This window comes from Camelus dromedarius, chromosome 1 (genome assembly GCF_036321535.1).
Source record: "Camelus dromedarius isolate mCamDro1 chromosome 1, mCamDro1.pat, whole genome shotgun sequence".
Classification (NCBI taxonomy): Eukaryota; Metazoa; Chordata; class Mammalia; order Artiodactyla; family Camelidae; genus Camelus; species Camelus dromedarius.
The window spans coordinates 94078497-94090823 of NC_087436.1; the positions used below are offsets into that span (position 1 = coordinate 94078497).

Here is a 12327-nt window from a genome sequence, read left to right on the forward strand (position 1 = left end):
AGGTTCCCTCCAGCCGTGGATGCCTTTGACATTATGACCGCAGAGGATTCCACCGCAGCCATGAGCAGCGACTCCGCCGCCGCGTCCTCGGCCAAGGTGCCCGAGGGCGTGGCGGGCGCGCCCAACGAGGCGGCGCTGCTGGCGCTCATGGAGCGCACGGGCTACAGCATGGTGCAGGAGAACGGGCAGCGCAAGTACGGCGGCCCGCCGCCCGGCTGGGAGGGCCCGCACCCGCAGCGCGGCTGCGAGGTCTTCGTGGGCAAGATCCCGCGCGACGTGTACGAGGACGAGCTGGTGCCTGTGTTCGAGGCGGTGGGCCGCATCTACGAGCTGCGCCTCATGATGGACTTCGACGGCAAGAACCGCGGCTACGCCTTCGTCATGTACTGCCACAAGAACGAGGCCAAGCGCGCCGTGCGCGAGCTCAACAACTACGAGATCCGCCCCGGCCGCCTGCTCGGCGTCTGCTGCAGCGTCGACAACTGCCGCCTCTTCATCGGCGGCATCCCCAAGATGAAGAAGCGTGAGGAGATCCTGGAGGAGATCGCCAAGGTCACGGAGGGCGTGCTCGACGTGATCGTCTATGCCAGCGCGGCCGACAAGATGAAGAACCGCGGCTTCGCCTTCGTGGAGTACGAGAGCCACCGCGCCGCCGCCATGGCGCGCCGCAAGCTCATGCCCGGCCGCATCCAGCTGTGGGGCCACCAGATCGCCGTGGACTGGGCCGAGCCCGAGATCGACGTGGACGAGGACGTGATGGAGACCGTGAAGATCCTCTACGTGCGCAACCTCATGATCGAGACCACCGAGGACACCATCAAAAAGAGCTTCGGCCAGTTCAACCCGGGCTGCGTGGAGCGCGTCAAGAAGATCCGCGACTACGCCTTCGTGCACTTCGCCAGCCGCGAGGACGCTGTGCACGCCATGAACAACCTCAACGGCACCGAGCTGGAGGGCTCGTGCCTCGAGGTGACGCTGGCCAAGCCCGTGGACAAGGAACAGTACTCCCGCTACCAGAAGGCGGCCAAGGGCGGCGGCGCGGCGGAGGCGGCGGTGGTACCGCAGCCTAGCTACGTGTACTCCTGTGACCCCTACACGCTGGCCTATTACGGCTACCCCTACAACACGCTCATCGGGCCCAACAGGGACTACTTCGTGAAAGGTTAGTGGGGGCTCTTCGCCCGGGTGGGCCGAGGGAGCTGCGTCCACCAGGCAGGCGGCGTTGGGGCTGTTGTGGCTGTCATTTACTGGCCTGGTGGAGGCGACACCCTGCCCACCCTTGTCTGGGTGTCCAGTTCTGGGTTCTGTTCTTTGCTGGCACTTAAGGCATTCACTTCATTAGCGCTGAGAGAAATGCAGATCATTCGTATGAATGGGGTAGTGGTATAATCATGGGGGCACGCCAGCTCTTGGCGTTCTGCCTTAACAGGGCCTACCCAATTTGCGGCTAGTCCCTAGGTCTCTGGTTTCTTAGGTTGAAACCTACTTGTAAAATTAAATCTTTAGAATGTTGAGGAGAAGGGGGCGCAGTGTTGTTGGGGTTTTTTGTTTTTTGTTTTGTTGTTGATTTTAATCACTAGCTAGCCTATAATGAAACCAGGCATTACTCTAGGAAACAAAATACTTAGGTTCTGGGTCCTGCTCTGCAATTAGCTGGCTCTGTAACTTCAGTAGTCCCTTTAACCTCCCCAGGCCTGCTTTCTCATGCATAGAATGAGGAAGGTGAGCTAGCAGTTCCCCTTCCCCATCTAACTTTTTGTACAGTCTGTGAACATTTTTATTTATTGAAGTTGCAGTCGCAGTTCTAGGAACTCACCTTTCAAGTTCATCTCTTGCATTAATCAGATGTCTTAGGATGCATCTAGCTGGAACAGAATGTCTGAGCATCTTCCCAGCTGGCTGAAGAGCAGAGATGTAGCCACCTGCAACTTAGACCTGGGGCAAACACCTAAGTGCCAAGAACCTTGAGTTAAGCTCTGCCTTCTGTACTGTCACTATTGGCGGCTCATCACCTTTTGTGTTTTTATTATAAGCAGGCAGCATAAGAGGCCGGGGTCGAGGTGCGGCTGGCAACAGAGCCCCAGGGCCCAGGGGTTCCTACCTTGGGGGATATTCTGCTGGCCGCGGTATATATAGCCGATATCATGAAGGAAAAGGAAAACAACAAGAAAAAGGATACGAACTTGTACCGAATTTGGAAATCTCTGCCGTCAATCCAGTAGCCATTAAACCTGGTGCAGGTCAGTATAAACCAGAGTGAGAATGCATCTATTCAGCCTGAACCCCAACCCCCTCTTTGAAGTGACCCCAAGACTTCCTTGGGTACTTCCCTCTGCCTGTGGGTTCCTCTTCTCAGAGCAGCCGGAGATTAGGCAAGGAAGGTGGCCTCCTGGGCCTTCTTATCTAGAACTTAGGGGGATAGTCTAGTTTTGACCACATTCAAGTCAAACTTTCTGGTGGTGGGTTTTTCAAATGGACGGGCACCAGTTGTTAGGCTTTTTCTCAGTTAGGCAGATTCTTGGGTTCGGGGAGGGGGCAGGTTGGGTAGAAAAATACGAAGCTCTTCTGTATCTTCTACCAGCTAAAAACTTTCTTTTCCTTACTCAAGCCTGTTTCTACCCCAGCCATTAGAAGCCAGAGGTTGCAGCTCATTGCTGGTTCTAAGCGTTGTTGGGAAGGGTAGAAAATTCCCCTTCAGGAGCAAATAACACGACTTGTCCTTTATCGTGGTCTTAACAAACCAGCATGCCTGGGGGCAAGTTTTTGCAGCTAATTTCCAGCTTTTATTTCCGCCTCTTGCTGGATCAGTAGATTGGGGGTGGGGGCACTCAGGTAACTCAAGCCATGGACCTTGAACTTTGCTCACCCTCCGGGCTCCACAAGCCAGTTTTCCAACGTTGTTTGTGCCCATTGGTCATTTCACGTGAGATCTTCCTTGCGATCGTAACCTGCAAGGAGCTGTATTTAACTCCATTGTGTGAGCCTGGCACAAACTCCCTAATTGCACATACCACACAAGCACCCAAACACATGGGAAATCCGATGTGATCCCTTCCAAGCTCAGCCGCTCAGATTTTCTGCTACTATGCACTCCCTCCCCGGCTGGAACAGACCTGGGGGAGCTGTGCATGTGGGGTGTAGGTTGGCATTGGCCACATAGGGCTCACAAAGCATTTTCCCAGAGCTTTCTTTTGAAGTAATCCAGTGATTTTTTTTTTAATGCCTATGAAAAAATTCTGCAATTTTTGCAGTTAAGTGACTAAATTTTCTTATAAAGGCCATTGGTGCTCTAAGCAGTGTAAGACTGATCTTGTTTCTCTTGTAATTCCATTTAACAGAGCCTGGGAGTTGTCCCTTTTACTTGTTGGGAAAGGGACTCCTGTTGGCAGTAGCTTAAGTGATAGCTTAGGATTCATCTAAAGAAAAGAACTCTTAAACAGTCTTTAAGCATATAGTTGTGTTCTGGGGCATGAGGTAGAAAATCTTGTGGGCTGATAGCCAGAATAGTCCAGAGTTACTCGGTACAGCCCCAGCGGCACTCAAACTCATAATCCTTTCTGGGCCCCATCCCCTGGCCTCTATTTCTGATTCATCCAGAAAATTAGAACTTTGTATTTTAGGAGAAGCACAGGGCAGTAGTAGTGAAGTATCTGGGCACAAGACCATATGGTTGGAAAGGCAGATAAAAGATTTTATTGAATGGCTGTATCATTGTTAAGCCTGCAGTCATTTCTCTCTGCCTTATGTCAGGTCAGCTTTTATTAGAAGAAATGTACCTACAGTTGGAGAAAAAACTTAAGTGAAAGGACATTTTGTGTCTGCATTTCAGTATTCTTACTCATCCTTTCAACACACACACACACACGGACACCACACACACACACTCTCACACAAACTCCCCCAAGTCAGGGCTAGTATTTTTTCCTTTTTACCTCTCTTTATCATACATTGACATTCATTAACTGCTATCTCTTTGAATCTCTGGTTGAAATGAGTCCATTTTTTCTTATGTATTTTTCCTTGAATCAGTAATGTTGAATTCTGAAATCCAAGATGGGGAGGATGTACACAGACCTCTAAGTTCTCAGAATGAAACCCTCAACGGCACCTGCTTCTTTAAACGTGATGAAAGTGAAAAAGGGCAGCAGGTCTGGTAGTGAGTGAGGTGAGGGACAAGGACCCGGCAGGCTCATTCTCACACCCTTGGGCCTCAAGCCTCTGATCTCACTTCTTCTGAGCCAGTTTTCTCAGAATTAGAAGGCCCTTTCTTGCTCTGTAGGACCTCAAGAGTAAGAGTCAAAATGTGGTTTTCCTTTTAGAAGCAGTGGGAAATGTTGGCACAGAAACCTAACTGTAGACTTGCCTTCCCTGATAATCTCTGGGGAGACCCCATCCATCCCCACGTGGTTCCTTTTGAAAGGCAGGCAGAGGGAGTACCTGCCACCTCCCCTCTCTTCCTCTTGGGTAGCACCTCGCTACCTATATGGAGAGAGCATTAGTTTGCCAGGAGAGCCCCTTACTGCTGAACTGTTTTTAAAGATATTGAGAAACTGATGGACCTCTCTCGGTGACTGGGAATGATTGACCCGCGTCCCCTCTTCCTTCTCTTGCAGTGGCCATCCCTGCCATCGGGGCCCAGTATTCCATGTTCCAGGCTGCTCCAGCTCCTAAAATGATGGAAGATGGCAAAATCCACACAATGGAGCACATGATCAGCCCCATCGCTGTGCAGCCCGACCCAGCCAGCGCCGCCGCAGCTGCGGCCGCCGCCGCGGTCATTCCTGCTGTGTCCACGCCGCCGCCTTTCCAGGTAGGGTCCTTGCTGCAGCCACTGGCTCTTGTGTGAGGCCTCGTTTATCACTGATTCATTTAATATTCGACAGGAGAATTATACTGTGTGCCTCGCTGTCTGTTAAAACTGTGGGATTGGGTGACAGAGAAGTTTTTTAAGATCAGTCATGACAGGATGGATAAGTTTTAAATAATAATTGTACCACCCTACTATCACTGTATTAAAGATGGGAAGCAATATGCAAAAATGACATAATTTCTCACGGTGTCATAATATTTAACGTCTATTTTTTAATGACACTGGGTTTTTCACTCATGTTCTTATTGTTAAGGAGCTGACACAGAAAGTCCAAGGAGATATTTCACATTTTTACATCCCAGATTATAGTTCAATGAAGCTTTTTTTTAAGTTCTGCCCCTCCTTTCCCCTCCTCCCAGAATATATACATATATATACATATATGTGTGTGTGCCTGTAGAGAGAAATGTCTGTAGAGTCAAAGGTATATGAAACTTTACAAAATTTGCCTGTAATCCTTTCTTCCAACCACAGCCAACTATTCCTGTGTCTCCTCCCAGTCCAGTCCCAGCCTCCTTCCCCACCTGTACTCAGAGTGTTCTCTCTGTGGTTTCTTCAGTCTCATCTCGTCTCTAGAATCTTTCCCGTCCACCTCACTCAGAAATCATCTCTCCTGTACTTCTCCTACGGTGTTAGTTGGCATTTGACTGCCAGTGTGTTCCATGTCCCCAGTTAAAACAAAACTCTCCCAGACCAAGAGCTATGGCTTGTATTTCATTGTATCCGCAACACGTAGCACACAAGGAATACTTGTAAACAACACGTCACTCATCCAGACAGGAAAATAATCTTATTAAAGCTATCCTTTGTGACGCAGTGAATCTCAAATACGTTATCAAACGACAAGCGTAAATACTCAGGCGGAGGGTGTCTCTTATCTAATTGGATAAGAATTATCCAGGTAACTTGTTTATAAAACAGAGATTCTTAGCCTCAAACCCCAGAAGAGTCCAATTCAGCAGAACTGGGCTGGGTTCTAGAATCCATATTTTGTTCCAGCTCCTCGGTGATGCTGGAACAGAGCCAGGCTTGGGAGCCCTTGCTGTTTACTTGCTGTTGCCCACTCAGCACCAATCTTTTTTTTTTTTTTTAACTTGACATATAGTCAGTTACAATGTGTCAATTTCTGATATACAGCATTAATGTCTCAGTCATGCATATATACATGTATTCTTTTTCATATTCTTTTTCATTAAAGATTACTATAAGACATTGAATATAGTTCCCTGTGCTATACAGAAGAATTTTTTAAAATCTATTTTTATATATAGTGGTTAACATTTTGAGCATCAGTCTTGACTGCATTATCCAGAATGGGTCAGACTGACGTTTATTTATCAGTATATCATCAAGTATTCTTTAACTTGGGACTTCCAAAAGCCCAAAAAAGGAATAGGTTGGAAATGACACACTGTAGTTTTCACTGTGGCCTGACTATAAACATATACAGTAACCTACAAGCATTACTTAGTGGAATTCTGCTAATAATTTTTAATCCCTTTTTACTAAGAAATTTGTGAACTTTCATCTTTGCTGTCTGGTCTGAGTTCTGGTCGGGCCCAAATTCCAGGCTTCGTGATCAGGTTCTGGGTCTCAGGCCATTTCTATCTTGTATGAGTCTGCACTGGATGCTGCCCTTAGGGTCTTCTTTCAGAGTTGCGGTTTGTGAATTTGTTACACGTACTGTCATTATCAGTTGATTCCTATGGAGATTTTTTTCTCCTTCAGTATGTTCTGCAGAATGCCTGGCACTGCTTACTTTGTAACCTGAGTGTGGCCTCTTTGAGTGTGTGCAGTCCTGCTGCTGTCCCTCAAATCTCAGTACTCTGTGTCCTGCCTCCAAGTTCCTTGACCAGGGTTCTCTGACACATCCAGTCCTCCGCCTCCTCTGTATTCTCTGCCAGACTGCAGCAGGGGAAGGAGCAATTTAAGCTCTATGGATTGGTGAACAGGACACATTTTGGAGTGGAGCCACGCTGGAAGTCAGTTCCCAGCATGGCTTCCAGAACCTTCCTGTGGAACACCTCCAATCTTCCTCCTCTGTTTTGCCTCTGGGGTGTTCCTATATAGGCAGTTTATATCCCAAGTTTCATATTGCTTTTACAAGCAATAAAAAAAGTTTGCTGGTGTAGACAATCACTTGATTCATATTGACTTCTCAAAGTGTTCTTAATCATCACAACAAGTCAAGTATAGGTAGAGCAAAGAGAAGCCTTCCTTTATTTGTTCTTAAGTGCTTCCTCTATTTTTCCAATTATTTTATTTGTTTATTTATTTATAAATGGAGGTAGTGAGGATTGAACCCAGGACCTCATATATGTTAAGTATAGTATACACTCTACCACTGAGTACACACTCTACCACTGAGCTATACCCACCCCGCCAACCATTCTGTTTTTGAGAGGAGGGAAAATGAAGTCTTTTTTTCTCTTTCTCCCCCAGTTCCCATGCTCAGCCCAACCCCATCTCACTCACCTGAGCCCAGGTGTTGGGCTAGACTATAGTACGTGAAAATTTTCTGTCAGATGTCACCTTCCCTGCAATTCCTTCCCTTTGTGCATTTGTCATTAAACAGATTTCCACACATTTGGAAAAGATGGCTTGTGTCTTGCCTATGAACGTTTCTCTCCCTGGTTGTAAAGTGCTGCTAATGAGATGTTCATTGCGGCTGTGTTGTAGGAGGCAGGAGAAGGCAAGGCTAAAAGCGCAGATTCCAGAGTCCCACATTCTGTTGCTTAAAAGCTGTCACCTTGTGCAAGTCGTTTAAAACATCCAGACTTCTCCATATAATCATAGTACCAGCTTTGTTGGTGGCTGTGATGATTCAATAATGTCATACAACTAAGGCACTTAGAATAGTGTCTAGCAAACTATGATCTCTGTTATTGTTATTGTTTAGTATAGTTATTATTTTGGTTACAGTTAAAAAAATGACTCAGATTATGAAATTCCTTTGAATGTAATTTTGTGACTCAAATTTTCAGATTTTGTAGAGGAATGATAAGTAAATTCCTTTATAAAAATCATTTTTAAAATCTAATTCTCCATTTCATATATCCTGAGTTGTTTCTTTTGAAGTTACGTTAAGACAGAGAGACCATAGCCCCATGTGCTACAGGGCATTCTATGGAACATATGGTAAACCAGATATTTTGGGGTTTGGGTTTTTTTTTTTAATTAAATTTTAATTCAAGCTTTAAATTTAAAATGTTTCTGAAGCTGATGAAACTTCAAAATGGAACATCATAAAATGAAAAAAAATTCAATATATTCTCCTTAAACAGCCAAACACAGCCTTCAAACACAAAAGCACTAACAGTTGATGCCTTGGCTTATTTTGACAAACTGTTCATATTTTAATTAAAATAAAAATGTGTAAATTCTGCTACACAGCTTATCACAATGCTTAATATACACAGAAAATGTGACTTTAGTGCATACCACTAGCAAAAGTACCAGATATTTTGTTAAATGTATGTTTTATTTTACCAAAAACCCCCTTTTCCATAAAGCAGCTGGCAGAATTCACTCCATATCAAACGCTTTGGGAAATCCTGAACCACAGTCTGCCCTGCCTACTCTTATTTGTTCTGGAGACACATATGTTGCACTTCCCAGTGGAGGGAAGGAAGTGGCAGGAAGTCACAGAGCCCCACTTCCTCCTCATGTGGAAACCCCACCTTGCCCTTCCAACCCCATCTCCAGTGTCTCCACTTCTGAGATGCTTTCTCCATCTCCAAGTTAGTTAGTTCCTTCTCTCACCTTCCACAGCAATTTGTGAATATAGTGGTGTCCTATTTTAGGCAGGAGGTGGTAGAAACGATCACATTTGCTGAAAATTGTGTATGGTCACAATTTCTTTAGGTCACAGCTTAAGAAGCTGGCCCTTGGGAGATCTCTGGACTTTGGTAAAGTTCTCCCAGACCATGCTCCTCTCCGATCTTGAAACATCCTGTGCCTTCAGTTAAGTATGAGTTGAGGCAGCTGGCATGTATTTTAGGGAAAATACTCACTCTTAATTACAGTGAGATCAACTGAGGAAAGGGTGGATCTCAACCCCCGTCTCTAGCTCACTCCGGGGCATAGGCTAGTTCAGTGTGATGGTGGGCAGAAGATTCCAGAGTGTTTAAACTTCCCCTGAGGCTTCCACCTCTGCCACTTTCACCAGCTGAGTCCCAGTGAGCCGTGAGGGTGCAGCTCCGCCTACTGATCACCCTCCCGTAGTATGACTGCTCACCTCTCAGCCTCCCCGCCCTGAGGAAGGAGAGCTTTGCTTTCAGTCTTCTCCGACCCCAGGGAGTGGAATGAATGAATGGATGGGTCCTCCACATGGTCAGTAAGGCTCCTCTCTCTCATCCTCAGGGCCGCCCAATAACTCCAGTGTACACGGTGGCCCCAAACGTTCAGAGAATTCCCACGGCCGGGATCTACGGGGCCAGTTACGTGCCCTTTGCTGCTCCGGCCACTGCCACGATCGCCACACTACAGAAGAACGCGGCGGCCGCCGCCGCCGTGTACGGGGGCTACGCGGGCTACATACCTCAGGCCTTCCCGGCCGCTGCGATCCAGGTGCCCATCCACGACGTGTACCAGACGTACTAAGGCCCGCGCCGCCGCCGCCGCCGCCGAAGGGACACTTCACTATTTATGAAGAAAGCGCTCGTTGGGTTCCCACGCACAGGAAACCTGACCGCGGAGAATGTTATCAGATATACTGGAATATTTTATATACATGAAGTTTTCACTAGTTTTTTAAAGACTCCTTTCAGTTTTAGCAGGCCCATGTTCATACATTTCTAAGAGACTTGCAATGGTTCGTGCCTTAAACACTGTCTTTTAAAAATTTGTACTCTATAGTACATTTGTATAGAGGCTTTTTTGTATTTTTAAGGATATATTTTCAGTATGAAGGTTATTTTCTTAACTGCTGCACTCCAGAGACTTCTATTTTGTAGTACCTACAATAATAAATGTATCAACTATGTATTAAGAAGCACACTTGAGCAGCTAGGGAACTGTTTTGAAAAATATAGTCAATATTTAAAGATACAAACAATAGTGCTTTTAAAAAATACTACATAAAACATTATTTTCAAAGTTATACTGGAAAGTGCAATTTTAAAATGAGTGAAACCTCTACTTCTGCTGGAATTAAGGGTTGACGGGTGTTGCCATGTGTTACCCAGGACGGTTCTATTCTGTACACTCGATCTCTCCTTAAGCCAACGTTGAAAAGACTTGTCACACTTCTGAGTCCAAACACTGGAAAGCTCTCACCAGCCACCTTCCTCCTGGGCCCCTGCTCATTCTCCGTGTGCCTTTGCTCTTAGATTTGTTCCCTCCCCTCCCTTCCCTATTCACCCTCTCCCCTGATTCCCAGGCCCACCTCCGTGTTTGGCAAGACTAGGACAAATTAATTACTCTGACAGAGAAAACATTTATAGCTTTTATACTTCTTCTTGGGTTTTTGTTGGGGTTTTTTGTTTTATTGTGTGTTGGGGGGGGTTGTTGGGGTTTTTTTGGTTTGGTTTGGGAGGTATTTTTAATAGCAGAGTATGTGTAAGCACAAGACTTTAATAGTTTGCATAGGACATCTTTGCATAGCTATTTAATTGTCCAGTATACAACTTTCATTCCCTTCCTAATGCTTTTATTATATTTGTTTTGAAGTATGAGTTCGTAGAGACAGAGAATGTTATTGTCGACAAGACCCCAAAGGACTCTTGTCGCAAAAAGTACTACTTCTAGTTACCTTATCATGTTTCATGCAAAATGTCTGTGGTTGTCAAGGGTTTTGGAAATACTATGTTTATTGTATGGGGCTCCCCGCCTTTGCCATGCACGTGGCAGGTGAACTGAATTGGGGTGCGCACATCCAGGAGGAGGAGGAGAGACCCACAGGAGTTAAAAGATAGATTGTAAATATTTCCTAATGCATATTTTTAGTTGTTTTATGTTGCAGAAGTTCATGGTATATAGTTTAATGCACAATGAAACCATTTTATTTCAATGTTATTAAAAAGTTTTGTTTTATTAGGAAGTAAATGTATTGTTGCAGTGTTTTGTGCCTGTTTAAAGGCCTTTTTGTTTGTTTTAACAGAGTGAATGTAAAATACAGTAAAATGTTAAGATTGTCATCGACTTTATGGAATACATAACTTGGAATTTTTTTTTCGTAAAAGTTCTATCAAGGAAGTGAGGTGTGCAATAGGTGACAAGGACACTGTTGTGTTTTTATGTCATAGTAGAGATTCCATCAAATCTTTCCACTCACTGAACTTTTGCTGATGGCTGAATTTTTATTTGTGGATTAATAATAGGATCCTGCCCTTAGCAAAATGTTTTAGTTTTGTTTTACATTTTAAATTAAGAGATTCCCAAATGCCCTCTTTCCCCTCATCTTAGGGTGGGATGAATTTTTTATATATAAGCAATATTTATTTAACTATTCTATAAAATTATTGAGTGCCTGCAAAGGCCTTTAAACATTCCTAACATTCCTTTCCATCGTTCTTAAATGACAGAAAGTAATTGTGCAATGTTCCTGATGGTGTACCCAGCAAGCTGCATCCAAACTCAAATCTGTTGTAATGAGTAATCCAACAAAATGCAGTTTGGATTAGATCCCCATCCCTTGGCTTTGTGTGAAAGAAGTACTCTCCTACTCTCATTCCAGTGAAGGATTGGTTAGCCCAGAGGTTCACTGGATGAGACTCTGATCCAGAGGTCTTACTGTATTTTACATGTGCCTGTAAATTATTTGCAAAAAAAAAAAGAAAAAAGAAAAAAAGAAAAAATGATGTCTTAACATGGCAATTTACCAAACTACCTTAAAAACCAGTGTTGGTAACATAGCCAGTTAAGTATCAGTGAGCCTCCCATCTGTGGTCTGTCTGTTCCTGTTGTTTCAAAACCATTTCACATACGTACACTACTGAGGTAAGTTTATAACTTGAAATGTGAACTTTTTTTTTTTAGGGTTAAGAACAAACTATATAAAATGTAAAAAAAAGCTTTCTTGTTCTCTGTTTTCAAACATGCTAGCAGTTTAGTTGTTATCTTTAGTTGCTTTGTATTTGAAAAGCTTTTAAGTTTATTTAGATTTTGCTTCATTTACAATACATTCTTAGGATGTATGTAGTAAATAAAGCTTTCTTTAAAGCAATTTCAAGACCTTATTTTAAATTGTGTTTTCTTTATACACATTCTTTTTTTTTTTTTTCCTAACAAAGTTAGAAAAACCCTTACAGTGTGGAAGGAATTGACTAGTTCACTATTTTCAGATGGAGAAAATCGTATCTTTGATTTGGGATTACTAATGAAGATGAGGTACATAGTAAAAATCATGTATTATCAATGTCCTCAAACTTGAGCCCAGGTGGTAGGAGGCTGAACACTCAAAGACTACTCAGCATCTGGATTGGAATAGGATCTGGCAAAGCCTGTCACTGCTCTCA

The 12327-nt window shown here is 44.5% G+C and overlaps 1 protein-coding gene across 11 annotated transcripts in view; it reads left to right on the forward strand.

Annotated features, from left to right (window-relative positions):
* The window catches only part of RBM47 (RNA binding motif protein 47), a 147827-nt gene extending 135792 nt beyond the window's left edge, over positions 1–12035 (forward strand). For 10 of the 11 annotated variants that reach the window (XM_064487223.1, XM_064487214.1, XM_031435566.2 and 7 more), the window contains 4 exons: positions 3–1162; positions 2034–2240; positions 4614–4810; positions 9233–12035. In XM_064487223.1, coding sequence (XP_064343293.1) covers positions 34–1162; positions 2034–2240; positions 4614–4810; positions 9233–9472 — 1773 coding nt within the window. In that variant the 5' untranslated portion in view covers positions 3–33 and the 3' untranslated portion in view covers positions 9473–12035. The remainder of the gene's footprint in view (positions 1–2; positions 1163–2033; positions 2241–4613; positions 4811–9232) is intronic. The other variant, XM_031435560.2, reaches the window with a different exon arrangement.
* Positions 12036–12327: the final 292 nt, after the last annotated feature.